The sequence below is a fragment of the Bombyx mori genome, chromosome 17 (genome assembly GCF_030269925.1).
Source record: "Bombyx mori chromosome 17, ASM3026992v2".
Taxonomy (NCBI): Eukaryota; Metazoa; Arthropoda; class Insecta; order Lepidoptera; family Bombycidae; genus Bombyx; species Bombyx mori.
The window spans coordinates 7,527,495-7,550,713 of NC_085123.1; the positions used below are offsets into that span (position 1 = coordinate 7,527,495).

At 35.5% G+C, this 23,219-nt stretch overlaps 3 protein-coding genes across 7 annotated transcripts in view; 1 reads left to right on the top strand and 2 right to left on the bottom strand.

Annotated features, from left to right (window-relative positions):
- LOC134200438 (uncharacterized) overlaps nt 1–23,219 on the bottom strand; it is a 400,183-nt gene that overhangs the window by 320,714 nt on the left and 56,250 nt on the right. The window lies entirely within an intron of this gene.
- LOC101739829 (ubiquitin carboxyl-terminal hydrolase 43) lies at nt 648–13,637 on the bottom strand. The gene is made up of 14 exons (XM_004927423.5): nt 13,158–13,637; nt 12,687–12,878; nt 11,874–12,008; nt 10,804–10,938; nt 10,625–10,728; nt 8,912–9,032; nt 8,280–8,427; nt 6,824–6,970; nt 6,542–6,726; nt 6,004–6,110; nt 5,129–5,263; nt 4,392–4,487; nt 2,665–3,731; nt 648–2,576 (listed from the first exon to the last, which is right to left on the bottom strand). The coding sequence occupies exons 1-14, from the start codon at nt 13,491–13,493 to the stop codon at nt 2,536–2,538; spliced, it is 2,949 nt and encodes a 982-aa protein (XP_004927480.1). The 5' UTR covers nt 13,494–13,637; the 3' UTR covers nt 648–2,535.
- Nucleotides 15,251–23,219, top strand: part of LOC101740779 (phospholipid-transporting ATPase ABCA3) — a 35,875-nt gene continuing 27,906 nt past the window's right edge. The window contains exons 1-11 of one of the 5 annotated variants that reach the window (XM_062673346.1): nt 15,251–15,446; nt 16,072–16,308; nt 16,376–16,632; nt 16,714–16,887; nt 16,970–17,214; nt 17,295–17,405; nt 17,486–17,627; nt 17,971–18,150; nt 18,861–19,073; nt 22,330–22,433; nt 23,066–23,198. In XM_062673346.1, coding sequence (XP_062529330.1) covers nt 16,097–16,308; nt 16,376–16,632; nt 16,714–16,887; nt 16,970–17,214; nt 17,295–17,405; nt 17,486–17,627; nt 17,971–18,150; nt 18,861–19,073; nt 22,330–22,433; nt 23,066–23,198 — 1,771 coding nt within the window. In that variant the 5' untranslated portion in view covers nt 15,251–15,446; nt 16,072–16,096. The remainder of the gene's footprint in view (nt 15,447–16,071; nt 16,309–16,375; nt 16,633–16,713; nt 16,888–16,969; nt 17,215–17,294; nt 17,406–17,485; nt 17,628–17,970; nt 18,151–18,860; nt 19,074–22,329; nt 22,434–23,065; nt 23,199–23,219) is intronic. The other 4 variants (XM_038016881.2, XM_062673344.1, XM_038016880.2 and 1 more) reach the window with 4 other exon arrangements.

A 23,219-nucleotide genomic window follows, 5' to 3' on the forward strand; every position in this document is an offset into this window, starting at 1 on the left:
AACAAAATTTAACCGTAGAATTAATGGCCAGTCAATCTGCAACTAGTATTTAAATAAATTAATGGTTATTACGAAAAAAAGGTTAATTGCACGATATTTTTCTAAGAGCTGCGTCATGACAATAGTAATTAAGATAGGTATAATATACGGAGGGTGCATGTGACTAGGAGATGTATGGAAATGGTAGTGCAAGGTAGAGGGGGAAGAGGTCGACCGAAGAAGACATGGATGGAGTGTGTGAATGACGATATGAGAGAGAGAGGAGTGAGTGTTGAGATGACGGCTGATAGAAGAGAATGGAAGAGAAAAATTAGCTGTGCCGACCCCACATAGTGGGATAAGGTAGAGAAAAAGAAGAAGATAATATACGGAGGGTAATTTAAGGTAGGTAACTGTGCGTCTGTGCCCCCTCCACAGACGTCCACGGGCGATAGTGACAACTTTTCATCAAATGGATAGCAAGCTTGTCTATCTATCCACGTACTGTAGGTGTTCGCACTGGTGACTCTACAATCAACCAACCTCCAAATACACGTCTGATTTCTTGTCCAAAACACGGTCACCTATTAACTTGTTTCACAATCAGACGAACCGTAACTTAGATTTATATATGACGGCAACGGTGAACAATTGCAAAACAACTTCAATGTGGACATAACACTTATATTTTAAACATAACTTGGTGAAATTAAAATAAACATTTGAATTATAACAATGAACATTATATAAAAACAGGGAAATGCGAAGACCTCACACGTACATATACATATTTTTTTTGTTAAAATTTTCTGGTACGTGCTTTGATTATAACTTTTTATGCATAATTATAAAGCTTTTATTAGACCAGTTTGTTTTAGAGTAGAGTGTATTAGTGTCCATATATAGTGGACCATATGGATGTAACTGCTGTCTTGATAGCTGTGGTAAATCAATTACTTACACCACTAAGTAGTAATCCAATTTTCTCTGATAATAAATTTTAAATTTTTGAGGTCATCCTTTTCCCCTAAAATAATTAAATATAAAGTAATTATAAAATTGAGAGCTTGCATATTAAAATTATATATTTATTTTCGAGGCCAGCCGCAGTTGAACCTAAAATAAAGTTCCCAAATTAAACTATGTATACATTATTTTAAATTATCATTCGAATTGTGATTCAAACAGGTACATAGTGAATCGAATATTTTTAAATCTGTAAATTAAAGTAAGTACTCATCATTCAGTGAATCGCCAATTTTAGTTTTACAATAATTTTTTATAAATAATGTGTTTCGAATTAGTGAAAACAGTTTTTAAGCCATCAAACCTCTCCGACCACTTTAGTAGCACTCCAGTGACGCCTTATATCAAAATTTTGATGAAAAAATGTTCATTAGTATTAGTGTTGACATCAGTTGATTGAGGCCACCTGTTACAATATTCATTTTCTATATGACTAAATGTTGTCTTTTATAAAAATATTTTTATACAAATCATATAAAATCACAATAAAGTGCATTACATTGTACATCTTTGTGTGCACTCACATCACATATACCACTGTATCCAAATTATATCCAAAACCGAATATCATTATTTCTTTGTAAATCAAATACCCATACAAATTTTATTTATATATAAATATAGCTGTTGAACTTATCACTAAAAAGTACATAATGTATTATACACTTAATATATTCATTACATCGAACACAATATGAATAAATATACTATAATACACTATTCAAAACATCATGTCGTCCAGTATACAGGCTTTTTATTTATTTATAAAAGATTACACAATATTTATTTTTAAAATCACAACATCTCTACAGTGAAGGCACATTATGTTGTCTTAATGAAATGTCGTAACATCGTCTATAGTAGTCCATACTGATCTAAGCTTAGTTTAATATTCGTATTTCACTTCATTCGTTCGTATTTATTTTACTTCTATAACCGTTATTACAGAAAACATTTTATTTATATTACGTGCAATTTTATTCTAATATAAAATTGTATTTGGTAACAAGGAAATATTGGAACATCCACAGTCCACAACTGTTTTAATATATTAATTCGAAATTCTGATTAATTGAATTATATACTAAGGTAATATATAATATCCGAAAGAAAAAAAACCAGTTGCAACTTAGAAACTTACGTTAAATGATCAAACACTTTTAATGTAAAACTATGAGATTGATAAATACCTTCCTCATTTAATGAGTATTGTTCTTTGGTGAATGATAACGTCAAATAAAATGAATGTTGGCATTTTATCGAAGACTTGGATTCATATTTAGAGGATATTGGAAATAATTAAAAGCCATAAATTATTATCTTGCTTACCACGCTACAGTATAAGCCTCTGCACTTGTTTGTACAACAAATAATAATATAGAAACATACGTTTACAAAAGTTTCGAAAACACTAAATATAAAGTAATAGCTGCTTGTATGATACGTTCAGATCTAAAATATGACGTATTTTAAACACATAATTAGCTCTTTCGTGAACAAAATAACTATACAATGATCGATATCTTTTTTTCATGTCGATATTCGAGTTTTCCATGCAGAAGTCTTTTCTCCTGAAAACACAACAATCATATTTTGTTGAAAACAACAGTATATTGACATCTTTTAATATTCATAATGATAATGATCGAAATGACTAACCTGGATGATGAGATTCTCCTTGGACCCGATCAGGGCGCCTGGGAACGATAAACTGCGATTCTTTAAACATCGACATCATCAACTCTTCAGTTGTGGGATGGTACTCCACTTCGTTTATGCTCGCGACTAGGGGGGAGCTCTCATAGTTCCTACTCGAGTCTTTAGTGCAGAATGGGGCAGAGTGGGGGGCGGAGTGGGGAGCGGAGAGGGGGGCGGAGTGGGGTGCAGAGAGCGTGACGGGAATGTCCACGGAGCGTGGGCGGCGACCGTCCACTGGCGTCATCTTTGGATTCACGTGCACGTCCTTGTGAATATACAGCTCGATAGAGTTGCTCGGCTCAGACTCGCGTTCGTTTACGTTTGTACAAACGTTATTTCCATTGACTTCTACAATGAGAGGCCTCTGTAGGGTCGGCGATTGAATTATCGTCGTGATGTTGCTAGCGGGAGGCGCGTCGTCGTCGAGCAGACTGTTCGCGCTCCGGGAGAGCGAAGGGCTGCGCGTGACGGCCGTGACGTCAGACTCAGAGTCGTGTTCGACGGGCGACGAATCGATCTTGGTTTCTTCGACGTTTTCTTCCTTCACCTCGGTCAGCTCTTTCAATGTCTCCGTGGTCCTCTTTACGTATTTAGGCATGCGAAGCGCCCAATGGCCGCCGTACTCCTCGGAGCTATAGGAGTGCGTGACGGTCGGCTTCTGCCGTTTGTAAAACAGCATGTACGCGGTGTTGTTCACCAACTCATCGTAGGCACATTCATCTTCGATCCGTGTCACCCTTGAATCGTCGAACTTATACCAGTGGCGGTCGTAAGGGTTTTTGCAGGCGGCAGTGTAATGACCTGTTTCTAAGTCATCGCCGTGATGATAACAAATGGCGTACAAATCGTAAACGTTATCGTGATGATTCAGTGTTGACGTTTTTGAGTATCTCCGCCGTGGTGACCGCGAATGCCCCGGCGACTCCGCCGAGGAGTTCCTGTGCGCGAGGTGCGGCGTCATGTCGAAATCGTTGAGTGGAAACTCTACCATTGTTGTTAATTTCGTGCTCGTCCGGCCTTTAGGCTGCCTGTAATTTGTTTTTCATAATCTATACTAATATTATAAAGAGGAAAGATTTGTTTGTTTGTTTGTTTGTATTGAATAGGCTCCGAAACTACTGAACCGATTTGAAAAATTCTTTCACTGTTTGGAAGCTACACTATTCCCGAGTGACATAGGCTATAATCTATTTTGAAAAAAATTAGGGATTTATACTAAAACACCAATAATGTAACCCAAGGTGTAAAAAATTACCTAAAATACTCTTTATATCGCGTGCCCTGCGAAAACTATTGATGATAGAATAAAATAATGTATTACGACTTTGTAGAACACATTATTATTTACAAGAAGTGTCGCGACAGCATATGTCTAACTATTATAGTTATGCTGCAATAGTGTTCTTTTATTTAAAAAAATAAAACAACGTCAGATATTGTTGCATTTTTTGTTGAAGACCCGAGCGGAGCCGAAGCGGGCCGCTAGTACAATATAAACACATTACTAAGACATTAATAAGTAGACAAATTAATTAATTGGTATTACTAGTACTATCAGCAATATTCCTCAGTCATGTGGTCTATCCTGTTAATGTAATTATTCTTAAATTCACTAATAAAATAGAAAACAATATACAAATAATTATACTTTAAAATCTAATAAGACGGAATCGACTGAGTATACTCACTGTCTAAATCGCTTCAAATGTATTACTAATATGTCCGGTAGTGACCACAGTCCCAATGTTTTTACCACAGGCATGTACCTCTGACACTGAGGGCATCTGTACAAAAAATTAAATAAAAAATTGTTTGACGGCCAAGCGTCAAAGTTAAAATATAATTAATAATCATTCGTACATAGTACATCAAATGGTCTATTATAGATTTTTTTTCATAGTTACTTTTATCAGAAACATGAAAAGTAGGCAAACGTTCACATGTTATGTTTTTTATTTAATTGTTTTATATAGTAGATATCTTAGTGATTTAAAATACGTGAGACTTTTGTGTTTTAAAATCCAAGTGGGCCGTGAGCTACTACAAAACTCAACTACAAAAGGTCCCGTCTACTGTCCCTAACGCGTATGAGATCGACAATTTCCCAATAATCCAAAAAATATTTTTTATTCGTGGAAGTAGTTTGCTAATGTGTTAGGTACGCATTTTTACTGGTAGAACGTCTTGTGAGTCCGCACGGGTAAGTACAACCACCCTACCTATTTCTGTCGTGAAGCAGTACTGCGTTCGGGTTTGAAGGGTGGGGCAGCTGTTTTACTGTTAAAACTGAGACCTAAGAACTCATGTCCTCAGGGTGGATGGCGGTATTTACATTGTAGATATCTATGGGCTCCGGTAACCACCGAGTACACAGAGGCATCTATCAGTGATTAAGGTCTATGTGAGCACAGAGAAGCAGATCGACCTCCAGGCGTCGTCCTGTCCCAGTCGCTCGGCGCGCGTGTAGTGCGTGAGGCAGGCGTGCAGCGTGAGCGGCGGCGCGCCCCCCCCGCCCGCGGACACGTGCACCTCGCACTGCTCCTTGCACTCGCGGATTATACTGCAACAGAAAGATATAATTCCACAATTTTTGAAGTGAAACTTAACTCGATGAAACGAAAAAATAAGTCCATAGAGACACAAACACAAAAATGTATAGTAAGATTCAGCCGGCGAGACAATGAGATAGAACACCTTAGACGTTCTCAGTGTAGTGTTTTTTTTTAATACAGCGCCATCTATGAGATTTTTTAATACTAACGTGTGTATGAAACCTCTTTTTATTTTTTATTGCTTAGATGGGTGGACGAGCTCACAGACCACCTGGTGTTAAGTGGTTACTGGAGCCCATAAGACATTTACAAGGTTACGTTATTCCCCCCCCCCCCCCCCCCACCTTGAGATATAAGTTCTCAAGTTTCAGTATAGTTAAAACGGCTGCCCCACCCTTCAAGCCGAAACGCATGTATGTAGGGAACGCGAAAATAGTCAGGTAAATATCACTATCCTGCATAATAATTCATTATTCAGTAATGCGTTTTGTAGCTTAGTCATTTAACAATAGAGTTGAAACTTTGAGTTCGTGTCTCAAGGTAGATGGCGGCATTCATAATGGACCGTTACTTCGTCTGATCATTCACAACAAAATCTAAATAAAATCTGCAATAAATTATCTTATCTTAAGGATTTTTTTTGTTATTTCATTTACAAGTAATAGGGGTAAAAAAAAATGAATTTGGAACCGCCTTGACTAAATTTAACATGGCAGCTGACAGATGAAAAAATTGGATGAGCGCATACTTGTCACGTTGCTCGGGGTCCCAGAGCAGTTCCAACCGGAGATGTGGATGTTTATCGTGCGGACACAAGGCTTGCTCTACGTCCAAGGCGAATAATGGATGCGGTAGCTGTAATGTGACACAATCAAAAATAAAATAATCCTATGTCTTCTAAAATTAAACCTAAAATATAATTAACACTAAACATACCACAACGGGTCAAATGACCCATTTTGAACATTTGCATTGAAAGTGCATGTATCATCTTATTGCTTTTGCACATTTGACTTCTTGACTTTTTCTTACCAAATAATCTACAGTTATTATAATATACTTTTTGTTTTGTTTTGTTTTGTTCATCTTGAGTATTACTTGTCGTATACCATTATCTACCGGCTATGGTAGCAAAAATACCAATGAGTGTTGGTATGATTAGTGTTAAGTTATCATAAAATTATCGAAGGTAGTTTGTGTAAAATTCAAGAGTTGAGAGTCAACGACTCCAAGATTAAATTATCTTCTGTATTATGCAACTACGTTATTAATAAAAAGCTATGTACCTCTGGTTGCAAATAAGCTGGGTCCCGCGGTCGATGTGCCTCAGCTATCCTCGCGCGGAATATATCAGTTCCTTGTGCGTTTTCCAAAACTCGTTCGGATATAATCTGGTTCATTTCCTTCAAGATCAACTTCTGTAAATCTTCATAAGAAATCTCCCGCGGAACTTGCATTGCATATGGTGAACCTTTGGATTTGGATAAAAAGACACAATTCGTTTTTAATTAAAATCAACATTTCTGTGGATTAATATTATTTATTCATGTATGTAAGGTATTGCTTACCAAATCGTTCTCCTTCAATTATATTGACCCATAGTAAGAGAAGGTATGGAGTTGTTGGCGTTTGTAATAATGGCGGAGCCTCTAAACAATACAGCGAGCCGAAATCCATACCAGCAACTTCCCAGTTTGCACGAGCGTTGCACCAACCTTAATAAAATTAATACATTAAATTCTCAATGCGTGAAGAAATTCTATCCAAAACCGAAACATATGTTTTTTTTATTGCCCTTGTAGGCATACGAGCATACGGCCCACCTGATGGTGAGTGGTTACCGTCGCCCATGGACTTCAAAAATGCCAGGGGCAGAGCCAAGCCGCTGCCTACCGCTTAATACTCTCCACAAGCCTCGTTTGAAGAAGGACATGTCATAGCGCTCGGGAAACACCGTGGAGGGGGAGCTCATTCCATAGCCGGATGGTACGTGGCAAAAAAGATCTCTGGAAACGCACTGTGGATGACCGCAATGGCTCCAGGTGATTAGACTCCAGGATTAAGCTGTATACTAAGTTAAAACTGTATGTAACCATAAAAAAAACAGTATTACGGATCAACTAAGTTCATTGGTCCACAATAAAGTGTCTACTACGACTAGGCAATCCAGGCGCTTTAGTATCAGAAATCTACAAAATTACTTCAGTGCGCCACGTAGGGCACCGGTGACCTACATGACAGTCAAAGGGTTAATCGTCGTTGATGACTATAGTTTTCGGGCGACCGCGGTGTACATATTCTTATATCAAAACTCCCATGTCGATAGCGTTCAAACCAATAAGGAGTCCGGCATTTGTTTGTAGTGTTCACACCAAACATTGCTGAAGTCCATGGGCGACGGTAACCACTCACCATCAGGTGGGCCGTACGCTCGTCTGCCTACAAAGGCAATAAAAAAAATAAAAAAAAAACAAAATTTGTGCAATTCACACGTGGTAGAAGTGAAACCTTCTAAAATTAAAATACAATTATCCTAAACGTCTTAAGTATATGTAAAATTTTGTCATTAGTAAATAATTGTAAGGTAGCGCCCTCTGTGAATTGATATTTTTATTTCACGTATAATCCTAAATTAAAATTCTCTACAAGAGCTTTCATACACACGTTAGTATTAAAAAATCTCAGAGATGGCGCTGTATTAAATAGTATGTATATTTCTGTCTCATTCTTTGCTGGCTTCATCCTACACATTTTTGTATTTGTGTCTCTTAACTGTCGTTTTTTTCCGTTGCATCCGGTTTGAAATCACGATTCTAAAGAAGTTTTCACTTAAAAAAAAAACGTCATTAATGCTGGGTCGTTTATCTGGCATTGGTATCACGACGAAACTCGTGTATATTATATATAATTATCTATAATTACTCGTATTTTTATCGCTTTTTTTTAACGTTTAGCAATTCTTTGTTGCGTTACAATTTGTGCTTTTACGATACAGATTACACAATAGTCCCGTTACATACATACCTGCTTCGTTGATTTCAGCTAATATAATGTGATCGCGTTCAATTCCTGTATCTGCGTGAAGTGTCGTTCTTAAATCATCCATCGTTGCGGTCGGTGGTAGCTCCAGTCCGATGCGAACTTGTCGAGGTTGCTGATTCACATAAACTACCTAAAATTTGAAAATTCATTTCTAATTAACAATTTACTTTTTTTCTTCCTTTCCTACCTATGCTGGTAGCCTTGAGAGGCTATTTCAACTTCACCCTAACATGTAGGTGAGCTCACGGGGCTCAAACCGGAAGTGTTGCTAACACTGGCCCTAGTAAGAGTAATGTTTTGCAGAATCTAGCACCAGATCGGAAACGCGACCCACTGAGAAGATCCGCCGAGAAACTCAGTGGGCTGTGTCTGTAGGTTAATTTACTCGTCGAGCCCTTCGTAGCAAGCGACGGGTTCGACCAGAACGATGACCGGGATAACGTCACCTGAGTCATCCGTAATTACGAAAATTGTAAGATATTCGAAACATCGGAATGATGCTTTATGAATACAAGCTTATTTTAATTGAATTATTATTTTGGTGTAATGGTAAAATTATTTCAAACCACAGACACCACTAATAGGGTATTGTACAAAGGCTTAGGGGTACTTACATTGACAGGTAGGGGAGACGGTTGTGCAGTTGCTAATCTTGATGGTAGCTGCACACTCACACAATGGAAGGGGTCAAAGGTGCAAGATGTTCTTTCACATTTTGCACACGTTAGGGCCGATCTAAGAAAATATAGAATACCTGAAGTATTTCAGTTTTCTTAATAATAACACATAATCTAGATTCCGGACCAAATTATATTTTTGCATTGATTTTTGTACTGAATTCTCCAGTAGCAAAAGACAATAGGGTACACTGATACCCAGAATTGGAATTAAACAGGAGGTTTGTATATAAAAACAAAAAATTAATTGGATTTATATGAAGGAAAGTCCACATTGTACATATCAATTTTAATATATCTTAATAATATCATGCCATGCCATGGTATGGTAATGTTTTTTTAAAGAATACTTTTATAAAAATATCTTTTTAAAATAGTTATAGAAAGAAATTTACTCTGAACTGAACAATTCAATAGGTTTGAAAAATAGGTTTTGGTTTCACTATAAAATTTCCCACAGTTCAATGTTCCGCTTTGCATAGACCTCCTGTAACATTTTCCACGGAGTTCTGTATTACGCTACCCTTCTCCAAAATAGCTATTACCATTGCCTTATTTCATTTTTTTTTCCTACCTAAGCTGAGAGCCTTGAGAGGCTATGTCAGCGTAACCCTAACTTTTGTAGGTGAGCTCACGGGGCTCAAACCTGATGACGTTGCTAACACGAACCCTAGCAAGAGCCGTGCTTCGCAGAATCTACCACCGGATCGGAAACGCGACCCACTGAGAAGATCCGGCGAGAAACTCAGTGGGCTGTGTCTGGGAGTTAATTTACTCGTCGAGCCCTTCGTCGCAAGCGACGGGTTCGACGAGAACGGTGACCGGTGCTTGAAGTACCTAGAAGCACCGTTAGTGGATCGGGAGGATCCGAGATGACGTGTTTTGGGCGACGTCGACTGCTTTCCATTCTGTCCGCAGGATCGGGAATGTAGTTACCGGCGGTCACGATGAGAGGGTTCTCGTGTCGTGCCGCTTTATCGAAGTGGCGCGTAGACGCCGACTGCATATACTTACTGGTGGACTCTAAGTCCAGGTCGTCATGGAGGTCGACGTTCCTGACGAACCACGGGGCTCCGACGGCTATCCTGCAAAAACGGGATTGAATGACTTGGAATGATTTTAAGTGTATGCGGGCCGCGTGAGCGAACACTACACTTGCATAGGTCATGACGGGGCGTATGCAAGTTTTGTAGAGTGTCACCTTATTTCTAAGGGACATTTTACTTCGCCTACATATCATCGGGTAGAGACGTCCTAGAATGAAGGCGGCACGGTCGCGTACCGTCTTGATGTGGGGGCGGAATGTCATCCTACTGTCGAGGGTGACGCCTAAATATTTGACCTTCGGGGCCCACGGTATGGGCTGGTCGAACATCGTGATTGGGCGAACGGCGGGGGCGGGGTTATTGACGCGCCTAGTCGGGAGGGGGATGCTCAGCGTGGTGTTCGGAGGGCGACCCCTTTTGAAGAGCACCGCTGTGCTTTTCGTGGGGTTGATGTCGATGCGCCACTTCCGGAACCACTGTCCCATGGTGGTAGCCGCGGTCTGAAGTCGTCGATGAAGCAACGCCTTCTTCCTACACGAGTAGTACTTATTTCATGATTAATATTGTTAGCACCTAACTTTAAGTTTAATCAGAAATCTATTACCTATATTGTGCTTGAAAAACTGTCTGCACAAATGAGCTATTTCTTCTAGCATGATTTGCTAATGTTTCTGCTGCGACTACCTCATCTGGCTTCCCACAAGTATTCTAAAAATATCAGAAAAAATAATTAAAATTAAGATAATGAACAGAATAAACCTTTATAATTTGTTTATCAAATACCTTTATTGTTTTATATTTTCTTTTTGTAGCGGTATTTAAATCCTCATGCACTTTATCAAGAAGCCAAAATAAAAATTCTTGCGCATCATGTTGACTGTTACCTCTATATTGCGTGCCATGTCTTTCCACAGTTTTCTGTAAATGCGGACTAATAAATAAGAATTATTTTATAACTGCTACTAATACTTAAAGGGTTCTTCAAAATTGAAAAGAAATTATGTTGTGATATGAGTTGCACAATTTTAGTTCAAAATAAAAACTGAGTGCAGTAAACTAAAACCTATCTAATTAATAAGATTTAAACAATACTACCACATAGTTGTAAGAAATTTTCGAAAATTAACGATATGGTAGTATTAGTTCTGACAAAGCAAGTAATTCTAGAATCCGGGAGGGAGCCTTTGAAATTAGGGCCAACAATCCAGTAACCTCTGAAGTGGTTAATTTGCAGAAGTGAGTTCAGTCTCATTATGATTTAATGAGTTGAGGTTACTACCAAATAATTGGTTGTAAAGATGGCACTTGTGTATGATAGCAATGGAAGTAGATTCCAACTGCCTTGTACTATATGCATTTTTTTGTTCTTTACATTATTAATTCATATTACCAAGAGATAGATAAATTGTGCTTTACAATGAGTATAAAGCATACAATTTTTTTTATTGAATTTAATTAATAATCCCAGCTTTAAAATTAAATACAATTTCATTTTTATGATATTAGGTAGGTTATATTTTTATCATTATTTACTATTGATTTCCCTTAAACTCTATGTTAACTTCTACAACTATTCATAAACTAGTTTGCATGGCATTAGATAATTCCTAAAAAAATCCATTTAATGTTTTATTTAAATGTAAATCTAATTACGTAATTCTAAAATAAAAATGTGATTCTAAGTAATAATTCTATATACAGCAACAACAACAATACACTACAGCTTTATCGGTGTTTTTGATTTCTCATAATAACCGTTTCATCACCTAAGAGGTTGGTAAACCAAACAAACCAGTCTTAGTAAACTCATTTATATGTATTAATGTGTTACTTGACTTTACCAATCAATTTACCTTAAAGGTTGTGCTCATATCTGGTGTGTAGTGACAAGCCCATAATGATTTCAACAATGATGCCAACTGCTCAGTAACTTCTCCTCTTGTTCCATATTTCTTTGAATTAATTTTATTTCGCTTTTGAAGATCAACCTGTAATATTAAAATTTAGAATTATAATTTTCACATATTATTGTATTGTTGAAGGAACACGTCATAATTTGGAACAGTTTTCAACTAATCCTGCTCATGGTAAATCTATATAATTATTAAGGGTTTTTTTTTATATGTTTCAATTATATTTAAGCTTAATTTTATTGAAAGATATAGTGCAGTTTTAGAAGTGCAGTAAAACCATACTGTGTACCCAAAAATGGCAAAAACATCAAATTTAGATTTCTCTCAAAATGCCTTATGGTATCTAATGTATATCATAGCTACCCCAGCATTTCAAGCTTCAACACTGTCTGAACCAATACAAGTAAGTAAATACTATCCAGTCAATATCCACTCCAAAAAAGACATTTCACTAGTCATTATGATAATACATATGATAAACATAATATTTTTTACAGTGTCAATTTCATTACATAATGATATACGTGCATTGAGGAAAATATTTGTGAACAAGTGCGTAAGTGTCTTTTTCTTAAATTAAAATGCAGATAAAAACATATTTTTTGAAATATTAAATATAATATTATTAAGATGCCCCTAGATGCATAAACATACATTTTTTCACACACTTAACTGGACTCTCAATTTTCAAAATAAGTGATGACATATTTTATACTAGATAACCTACAATTGGTTTCGTCATCAAACAAATACCTTATAATGGTCCAACACAAAATATTCAGCAATAACATCTGTATGAGAAAGGCACTGCAGGACAGCATTCATGTAACAAGTGTTTCCGTGGTTCTTTATCCCTGTCGCAGCTGGAGTGTTCCCAGGCGGCCACGGAGGCTCACCATTACAATTCGTCTTCTCTCCATTAACTAAAACTGGAGCCGGTTTGCCCTAAAACAGTTTACATTTGGTTACCTTACATTATTTTAGGTTTTCTATGATTAATTTTTAACTAATTTTACTAAACTAATATTTAGTTTAGGAAGCAACTTATTAAACTTGATTTTAAAGTAGTTATTATTTATATTTCTTCCATGTCTTATTTAATATAGACTTGAATTTGCCAAACTCCTTCAGTTAGGATTACATTAATAAGTTCCAGATATATAATTTTAGCTATTTATTTGTTAAAGTAAAAGCCATTTATGTGTTTGTTAAATTGGTACTTACACCCGCTACACGTACTGTACTCATATGTAGAGCTATCTTATTTAGAAACCTTTTCCATGAAGGCCTTCTGAACAACTTCCTATCTAAGCTGCCCTCGTCCTTTTGTGTATCACTTATCACAGAACTAGAATTTATGGATTTGTTGTCTCCATCGCCACTTTTACTTTTACTTGAACCAGGCTTTGAGTTCCCAAAGGGATTCCTGGGTAAAGTAAAAGTACGCTTCAATCGGGATCCTTCCACTTGCTTCTGTGTCATGCTAGTTTCCGATGTTTCATTTATAAGTTCACTTTCTGAACAAGATTTGAGAACAGATGATAAATTATTAATAGACATAGTAGTTTATTTGGAAATCAAACCAGCAAAAAAGCTATTGGAAAAAGAAACTTAGTGGAAAACATTGATATGTCGTTGACGTATACGCCATCTTGTTTAATTTTTAATTCTTTTGACACGTGACAATAGCTCTAGTACTATCATACAGCCTAGTCACCTTCGTAGCTTATCACAAATTAATTACGTTTAGCACTCATTTTTTAACTATCGACATTAAATTTTGTAAAGTACATACCACTTCCAAATCCATAAAAGCATTTAATGGATGGAATAGTTCCGTCAATTTTTTACAGAATACGGCAACTTTTTAAACATTTAAATTAAGTCCACGTTAGCTGTTTTTTCTTATTTTATTTATGGAATAAGTTTTTTGTTTATTTTCGACTAGACTAGATTTCTACTAGACTAGATTTTAATTTTTGTTGATGTTTGGTTTAGTCGTCAACCACATTTGTTTTTGACATGAAATTAGCGTTTTAATTTTATAACCGGAAATTTTTAAATAAATTTTTAATTTGTGTACTTTACTAAATATGTACTCAGTTCCACAAAATATTCTCTAAAAGCGTGTGGGATCTACACTCTTGCAATTCACTGTTGACGTCGTCCTCCTCGCATCATTTTCCTCATTACTAACGGTCGTGACTCCCCCACTGCATCAGTTTCTCCCATACGATTTCCCTCCATTTGCTGCGATCCTTAGCTTCATGTAGGGCATTGTGGAAGTTGATATTTACAGAAGATCGTAGTATTGACGTAGCCATAGTATAAAACTAATTTGTAATTTTGACTTGAGTTGTATTATCCAATCCATGACTTTTTGGCGGGAACGTGAGGAGTGATGTTGTGTAATTTGTTTTATCTTGTCCATTTAGTGTTACTTCAGGTTTAAATGTGTAATCTTCTTCTTCTTGCTTCGATTTCCTCAATACTGAGGGTCGTGACCACCTCCTCGCAACAAGAGCTTATTACGGACCATTCTACGCCATTTGCCTCTATCTGCCGCTGAGTATAGAGCATCGAAAACTGTGGTGTCGAGGGTAGTGCGTATCTGGTCAGTCCAACGTGTCAGCCCTCTACCTCGTGGTCTTCTTTCGTTCACCTTGCCAGTCACCATTAGCTTCTCCAAGCTGACGTGATTCTTGTGTAATAATAAATGTGTAATAACAGTGGTTTATTAACTGTTTAATATCTGTCAAATTGCGCAAGTGTGGGAAAGTGAAGCAAAACCGCTGGACGTAGCTTTTTGGGAACCTCCAAAAAGTCCACAGAAAAATCTTAGTAAATGACCATTTTACTGATAATATAATAATATTTCATACCATATCAGCTCATCTCATTTTATTTAATTTCATCCCCGTTCATTAACTTCTCAAATTAATCATCTTCATTTCATTTCATTTCATTTCACGCCATATTATAATTTTTCATAAAAATGAGATTAGAAATTAAAGTAAGACATAACTTTTTTTTTATTGCTTAGATAGGTGGACGAGCTCACAGCCCACCTGGTGTTAAGTGGTTACTGGAGCTCATAGATATCCACAACGTAAATGCGCCACTCACCTTGAGATATAAGTTCTAAGGTCTCGAGTATACTTACAACGGCTACCCCACCCTTCAAACTGAAATAAAATGTTGTATAGAAAGCTGCCATTGTTCTTTAATGTATTATCTATGGTTTGAATAGAACAGACAAGATTGTATGGGCTTAGATCCTTTTGCCTTTCTTATAAAGGAAAAATTGTACCAAAAAAAATATCTATAGTTTGAGTAGAAGGCGGTACATACCTACATTGTTTAAATTTATTTTATTTATAATTATTGATCTATTTATGTATGAAGAAGTGTTAAACGTTGAGTATCTTTTTTTAGATCTATGAAATTAAATAGCTATAAATAATATAACATGCCGCTCTAATCGCTAGTTAAAAATTGGTTCGAGACAAATACGTAAGAATTTTAATTTTTAATTTGACAAATTCAATTATGTACGTGCTATGATATCCTATAATTAAAAACGTACTAGTACATGTCTAAACAATTTAAAATTGTAAGCAATTGAACTAATGCAAACATTTAGTAAAAATGTTGTATATTCGTGCATAATTAATATTATTTTATAGAGAAAATAATGTAATTAAATAAACTTTATTAATAATTTAAGCAGTGGCAGCATAGTATTGGATCAAGTTTAATTTCCTAATTTAATAAAGTAAATTTATGAATTGTTTGAATAATTAATGATTAAATAGTAAAGAGGGTGGCGGTATTCACGTTGTATTTATGAAGCGATGGTAACCACTTCTCGTTATGAGGACCGTGAGCTCATCCTCCCGTGTAATATAAGATTCGAAGGTTAAAAAAATAAACGTTATTTACTCAACAAAATAATCAGGATTGTTTTCAGTCTGGTGGCAGATGATTTCAATTCAAGTTCAGAACTGATTATTTCCGATTAAAACGAAACATATGCACATCTGCTTAATTAGCGCAGAAATATAAAGATACTCATATTTAAAAAAAATATGATTTGCTTCTTCTATAAATAAAATGTTTAATAATATATTCATTTCAGAATTTTCATTACTGATAGGTGTACAATGTCAGCTGTTGCAAAACTCAAACTTCTCATCTGGAAAAATGTTCTTCTCCAAAAAAGACACAAGTGGCAAACCATTTTTGAAATAGCATCACCAGTTATATTTTCTTTATTTTTAATATTAACAAGATGCCTCGTAGACCCAAAATCTAAACCTGCTATTACTTATTCACCATTTCAACCAACATATCTCAACATTACTGGTAGAAACCTGTAAGTATTATTCGGTTTTGTAAGTATACTTAAAAACCTTATTTGTTCAAAAATTTAATTTTCACAGAGGAAATTTAACAGCAGCTAAAACAGGAACACTTGCATTCTCTCCAGAAAACCCTTTAACAAGAAATGTTGTAAGGGATGCTATTGCAATGGTTGCAAATGACAACTTAAGTTTCCTTTTTACTTTTATATTTGACTCAAATATTCTACCTCAGCCTAAAGGATATAAGAATGCTAAAGATATGGAACTGGCACTTACACAACCCAATGCAATGAATCAAATTTTAGTTGGAATCCAATTTGATGATGTAATGGCCAGTAAGTAAAAGAACTTTCAATTAAATTGCCTAAAAAATGTGTTTTCTGTCGGTAATATTTTTATATATAAAAACATTTCAGATGCTACAGAATGGCCTGAAAACATAACTGTAAGATTTAGATTTCCAGCTGTAATGAGAACTCCGATGATTGAGCATCCACTGAGAGCTAGTTGGAGGACTAATTTACTCTTTCCATTGTTTCCAAGGCCAGGGCCAAGAGATGCAGACGATATGTATGGTGGAAAAACTCCTGGTTGGTTGATGTTTTTTTATATCGATACAATGTTTTCCATGGAGTAATAAATATCAATGCATTTTTTAATATATGTTTTTAGGATATTCACCAGAAATGTTTTTAGCGGTACAGCATGCAGTGTCACAAGAAATAATCAAACAAAAAACTGGTAAAGCTATAAATACCAAAGTATACCTACAAAGATTTCCTCAGGTGGCATACAGAGAAGACGAATTGTTGATAGCTTTAGAGAGATTTATATCTATGATAATAATGCTTTGCTTTGCCTACACATTTGTGAACACCGTAAAAATGGTAACAAATGAAAAAGAATTACAACTCAAGGTACATTCACTTAGTTTAACAAGGATTTCACTAGAACTTTAATTTTACACAAAGTTTCAATCCCTACTTTTCTTTTGCAGGAAACTATGATAATAATGGGTCTACCCTCATGGCTCCATTGGCTTGCTTGGTTTATAAAACAATTCTCATTTCTTTTAATATCAGTACTTCTAATTGTGATCTTGCTAAAGGTATCCTACTTTTTTATGATAATATATAAATTTTACTTTAAAATTTATTTTAATTTAAACGTTGTGTAATATAATTGCAGATTCCTTTTAATCACACTGAAGATGGTCAAGGCTACTCTGTGCTCACATTTACACCTTGGTCTGTTCTATTTTTCTTTATGGTGCTTTACGTGATGGCATCACTTGCATTTTCTTTCATGATCAGCGTCTTTTTCAATAAAGGTAATAATAATAGAAAAAAAATGTTGAAAATATGAACTAATACAGTTTCTATTAGTTAGGTTGTAGATTGTTCTTTTTCGATAATGATTTAATTTTTAATTTTTTTTATTTAGTAGTAGGGAAATTTTCTTGTATAATCTACATTTAAATTGACCTTCAATTTCACTTCTACCCTATAAAACTTAGTATTGCCATAAGGCCAAGTATAATTTAAATGAATCAATATCGTTATTAATTATAAATAGGAAAGCAGAAGGTCATCATCATATTAATATTAAAACAACTTTAATTTGAATTATTTGCAACATTAAAATAAATATAGGCAATTTTCCGTTTTTTTTAGCCAACACCGCCTCTTCGTTTATGGGTCTGGCGTGGTTTTCTACTTATGCCGTTTTCATGTTGACGCAAGTGCTGTACGAAGATATAAGTCTTACTACAAAATTACTTCTTAGTCTTATATCGAATACCGCCATGGGTTACGCCTTCCAGATGATTATAATGTGTGAAGGCACATCCAGAGGTAACACCTGAATCGATTCACAGACCAATCGATAATTGAACTTATGAATGATTTTTTATTCACTACATATCTTTAAGTATAAAATAGCCATGAGTAATTTTGTTGCATTGAATACACTAAACACTTGCTTTTGTAAACACTAGTATCGCCTTTAAAATATATATTAATAATCGTATATCAGCGGTCGGGGAACTTTTTTAATTATTACCCCAAAATATTTTTGTGTAAGTTGACATTACTCCATGGGGAAGAACAAAAAAATAATTAAATCGCTTCTTTTTAGCATCTTTCATATTATAGCCCCCATGATAATTTTGAAAAGAAAACAATAACTAAAAATTTAATTTAAACATAATTTATTCAATTTGTCAATGTAATACCTCGTAATACATAACGGTAATAATAGTAATACCTAATATACAGTTGAGGAAAAAAAAATCGCCCCCACAGAAAATATAAGTACCTAAATGATAATTTCTTGTTCAATATGATATTTTTATGAGTTTGAAATCACAACGATTCTAAAGAAGTTTCACTTCAATATATACTTTTTACTCACAAAAGTTTCATTTTTACCCCCCAAAATTTCATTTTACCCCATTTATAGTAATTTACCGCGGCTCCCCGACCGCTGTCGTATATCAATACCCAAAAAATTGTGCAGAACAATTTTCTAAATAACATTCCTAATACTGTTCTTATTTTGTTAGGACTTCAATGGAACGAGTTTTTCTCTCCAATATCATATCACGACAAATTTCAACCGGGGCATGTTATGTTGATGTTGATGCTGGACACAATATTGTACATGTTAATTGCTATGTATGTCGAAAAAATACGACCGGGGAAATTCGGTGTACCGATGCCGTGGTATTTTCCATTCACGAAAAAATTTTGGTCGACAAATAAGTCGAGGATCGCTGGTAAGTCACAATTCATTTAGTAAAGTTTCAGAGATGTTTTTTATAATGTTTATCCGTCTACATGTTACGCACACGTGACTTCCTAAAAAGACTTCAATGGTTTAGTTGAAAGAGGATATGTGGTAGAAGGATGTGAGTGCAGAAATGATGTATGATAGACCTGAATAGAAAAACGGGACATGCTGCGCGAACAAGGGCAAGAAGTCTGTCCGCATGTTACCGCAGTTTTTTTTTAAAATAAATCTTAAGCCTTATTACGGATGACCAGAAAAAAGTATTTAACTATTTATGGCAAGTACGAACTTTCAAACACGAAAAACCAAAGATATTTCAAGCTAAATTATGATCCTTTATAGATCAACTAATTAATATTGTATTTTGATGAAAATATGTAAATTTTGTAAATATCGTAGGCGATTTTGCTATTCGCTTTTTGCGTCGTCCCTTTCAATTTACACACCATATTTTGCTTTATTAGATGGACCGGGATGCTCTCGACCTATTCGATGTTAAGTTGTCGTCGGAACTCGTAAATATTAACCACGCGAGGCCAGGGTCAAGTTTCCCTTGCATTCGTACAACGTAGCCTATCTACCCTCGCGATCCAGAACCCAAGATTCTTTTGCATCAGAAGTTGACAGAATGACGGCACTCACCCGTGCCGCATTTCAATTTTTCTTACGATCTGTACCGAAAATTTCAAACTTGTGATTTAAACAGAAAAATAATCATTCGAATCTTTTGTCGAGTCGTCATGGCCTAAAGGATAAGACGTCCGGTGCATTCGTATCTAGCGATGCAACAGTGTTCGAATCCCGCAGGCGGGGACCAATTTTTCTAATGAAATACGTACTTAACAAATGTTCACAATTGACTTTCACGGTGAAGGAATAACACCAGGTAATAAAAATCAAACCCACAAAATTATAATTTACGTAATTACTGGTGGTAGGATATCTTGTGAGTCCGCGCGGGTAGGTACCACCAACCTGCCTATTTCTGCCGTGAAGCAGTAATGCGTTTCGGCTCGCAGGGTGGGACAGCTGTTGTAACTATACTTGAGACTGTAGAAGTTATATCTCAATATGGGTTGTGCATTTACATCGTAGATGTCTATGGGCTTCAGTAACCACATAACTTCAGGTGGGCTGTGAGCCCGTCTACCCATCTAAGCCATAAAATAAAAACTTGATATAAAGGCACTGATAGACCAACCATTCATTGCTACACAAACTGTACTATATACATATAGCTATTACAAATTGTAATGTAATATAATAAAAATATAGATAATAAATAAAGACGCAAGTGAATATGAAAATTTCAATTTACATACGACATTAGATGTAAAGTATGTACACTTAAGTGTTATGTTGCTTTATAATTCATTATTTTCAAATCACGATCCTGGGTTTGTACTTACTAATTGGAAACGAAAAAAATCATCATCGTAGAAACGTTATATAATGAAGGTGGCCATGAACCGCTGACCTTCTAGACGATATAATGACATGTACTTGTCAACGCCTGCGGTTCGAATAGTTAAAAGCTTCTATTGTAGTATTATTACAAATTGTAGAATCTATACATTAATACGTGAAGCAAAAACTTTGTACCCCTTTTTACGAAAATTGCGCGGACGGAGGAGTATGGAAATTTCTCACATCTAAAGAGAATATAGAGAAAGAGTGCACAATGCTAATATTTTTTTAAAATAATGCACAATAGGTACTTTAAATCAATAAAGAAAACATTACACACACTACCATGTATTTGACACAACACATACATAAAAATATACTCTTTGTTTACTGCCAATTGGGAAACTTTTGTTATGGTTTAAACTCTGTAGTCGAATTGAAAATATATTCATATTGTTTGTCTTTAATATTAATTGATCTATCGTGCAGTTTATGCGAATACCGTGATTATATTATCGAAATATAATATTGTTTGACAATAGGACCTTAATAATGCTTAAACTTATAATTTCAATTAATTATAGTCGAATCTCGACTACTGCGGAGTCACTAGTTTCTTTAAATCTCTAATTCGTAAATGGCCTAGAACAACACCACTACATATTTTCCCGAGTGTTTCGTAAAAAGCAACTATGGGATTTATCAGAAAATTGACTGCTGTGTTTTCTGAGTGCTATACAAGCGTATTGCGATCGCCAATCGGCATTAGAAGAACTTTTTTTTTTATTGCTTACATGGGTTTACGAGCTCACAGCCCACCTGGTGTTAAGTGGTTACTGGAGCCCATAGACATCTACAACGTAAATGCGCCACCCACCTTGAGATATAAGTACTAGGGTCTCAGTATAGTTATAACGGCTGCTTTACCCTTCAAACCGAAACGCATTACTGCTTCACGGCAGAAATAGGCAGGGTGGTGGTACCTACCCGCGCGGACCCACAAGAGGTCATACTAACAGTAATTACGCATATTATAATTTTGCGGGTTTGATTTTTATTACACGATGTTATTCCTTCACCGTGGAAGTCAAGCGTGAACATTCTTTGAGTACGTATTTCATTAGAAAAATTGGTACCCGCCTAAGATTCGAACACCGGTGCATCGCTCAACACGAATGCACCCGGACGTCTTATCCTTTAGTCCACGATAACTTCGGACTTCGATTTCCATCCTGCCTATTTGTGGCATGGAGTAGTCAAGCATGTAGCATACAATTGATACTTTGACCTTATACCGCAAAGTGGGAAACAACATTCACGTTGCGATAATTATGGGCTCCCGTAACAACCACTTGGGCCGGGAGCTTGTTTATTAGGCAATCAAGAAAAAAATGTAGAAAAATCATCAAAAATGTAGAAATCTACTAACGGATGTATCTCGGATATTTTATTGCGCAAAAACGATGACCTTCGTTGGCAGGAAAAACAAAAAAATAAACAAAAAGTAAATGAGTGAAGATTTAATTCTGTTTATTTTTTTTTTCTAATACATAATACAAGTTGTTAGAACTGGTATTTTAACGTTTATAGTATTTTTAATTTGTCTTCTACACAATTTTAAAACAGTATTGAAAAAAAGCTAACAATAGAATCAAACAATAGTAATAGTACGTATATTTTCATATGTTTCTATTTCCTATCTTAAGTACTGATGTTAGAGCATACTCTGATCCAGCACCGCCCATCGGTGTACGGGTGTACGGGTACATATTAATTATTCTCAAATTTGAATTTATTTGAAAAATACAATGCTCTCTTCAAAAACAACCTTGCAGCTGCAAAAACGGAAGAATCTAGCGATACAGCGTACCATGATGCTCTCCTGAAAGTTGTTCACGACGAAGAACCTAAAGATTCGCCCGTAGGTGTCGACATTCAAGTGAGTTCGGAATAAATTCGATATTAGAAATATTACTAACTATATATCAGACACTATATGACAGAAACTATATGATATGACGCTATATGAAAGTATAGCTAAAAATAAAACGTGTTTTTTTCTCAAAATTGTTCGATTTTCGGCTAGAAACTGATTTAATAATAATTAAAAAGTAATGCAATATATTTTCTCTAAAACGGTAATGGGACTTCCTAATTTCTTCAAATTGGATCGTTTATCTTTTTGTATTGTAACCCCCAATATGGGCTATTTTTTTCTTGTTCTCAATTGATTGCGATTTTGTCAGTGTATAGTTTGTGGTCCATGTCTTCATTAGCATACAGATAAAAGAAGATTAGTGAAGGAAGTTAAACAAAGCTCTAGTCAGAATAATGTTATTCTTCTATTGTAAAGATATGAACAGTATAATTATCAAGCTCGCTTCATACCAACCTAAGTACAAGTACAAGTTAACTTTTAAGCTTTTTCCAGTAACACCTGAAGAAGTCGGTCGAAGTCTCGCCTGTGTTAAAATAACAACTATACTGTTATTCAAATTCTTCCACTTCTGTACTTCGTGATAGGAAAAGCTGGATAAATTACAAATTTGTTCATATTTCTTCCTATTCCAGAATCTCACAAAGGTTTATAAAGGCAGAAAGGCGGCCGTTGATAATTTAACGTTAAGATTATATGAAAACGAAATCACCGTATTGCTCGGTCACAATGGGGCTGGCAAAACTACAACGATATCGATGTTAATCGGTAAGATTTGTCTACAAATAA

What these genes read in the sequence shown, in the direction of transcription:
- LOC101739829 (XM_004927423.5), bottom strand. Translation starts at nt 13,493, where the DNA reads ATGTCTATTAATAATTTATCATCTGTTCTCAAATCTTGTTCAGAAAGT. An exon ending in ATATGAGCACAACCTTTAAG is followed by an intron (nt 10,939 to 11,873) that starts GTAAATTGATTG and finishes CCGCATTTACAG; the next exon opens with AAAACTGTGGAAAGACATGG. An exon ending in AATTGAAGGAGAACGATTTG is followed by an intron (nt 6,727 to 6,823) that starts GTAAGCAATACC and finishes CCAAATCCAAAG; the next exon opens with GTTCACCATATGCAATGCAA.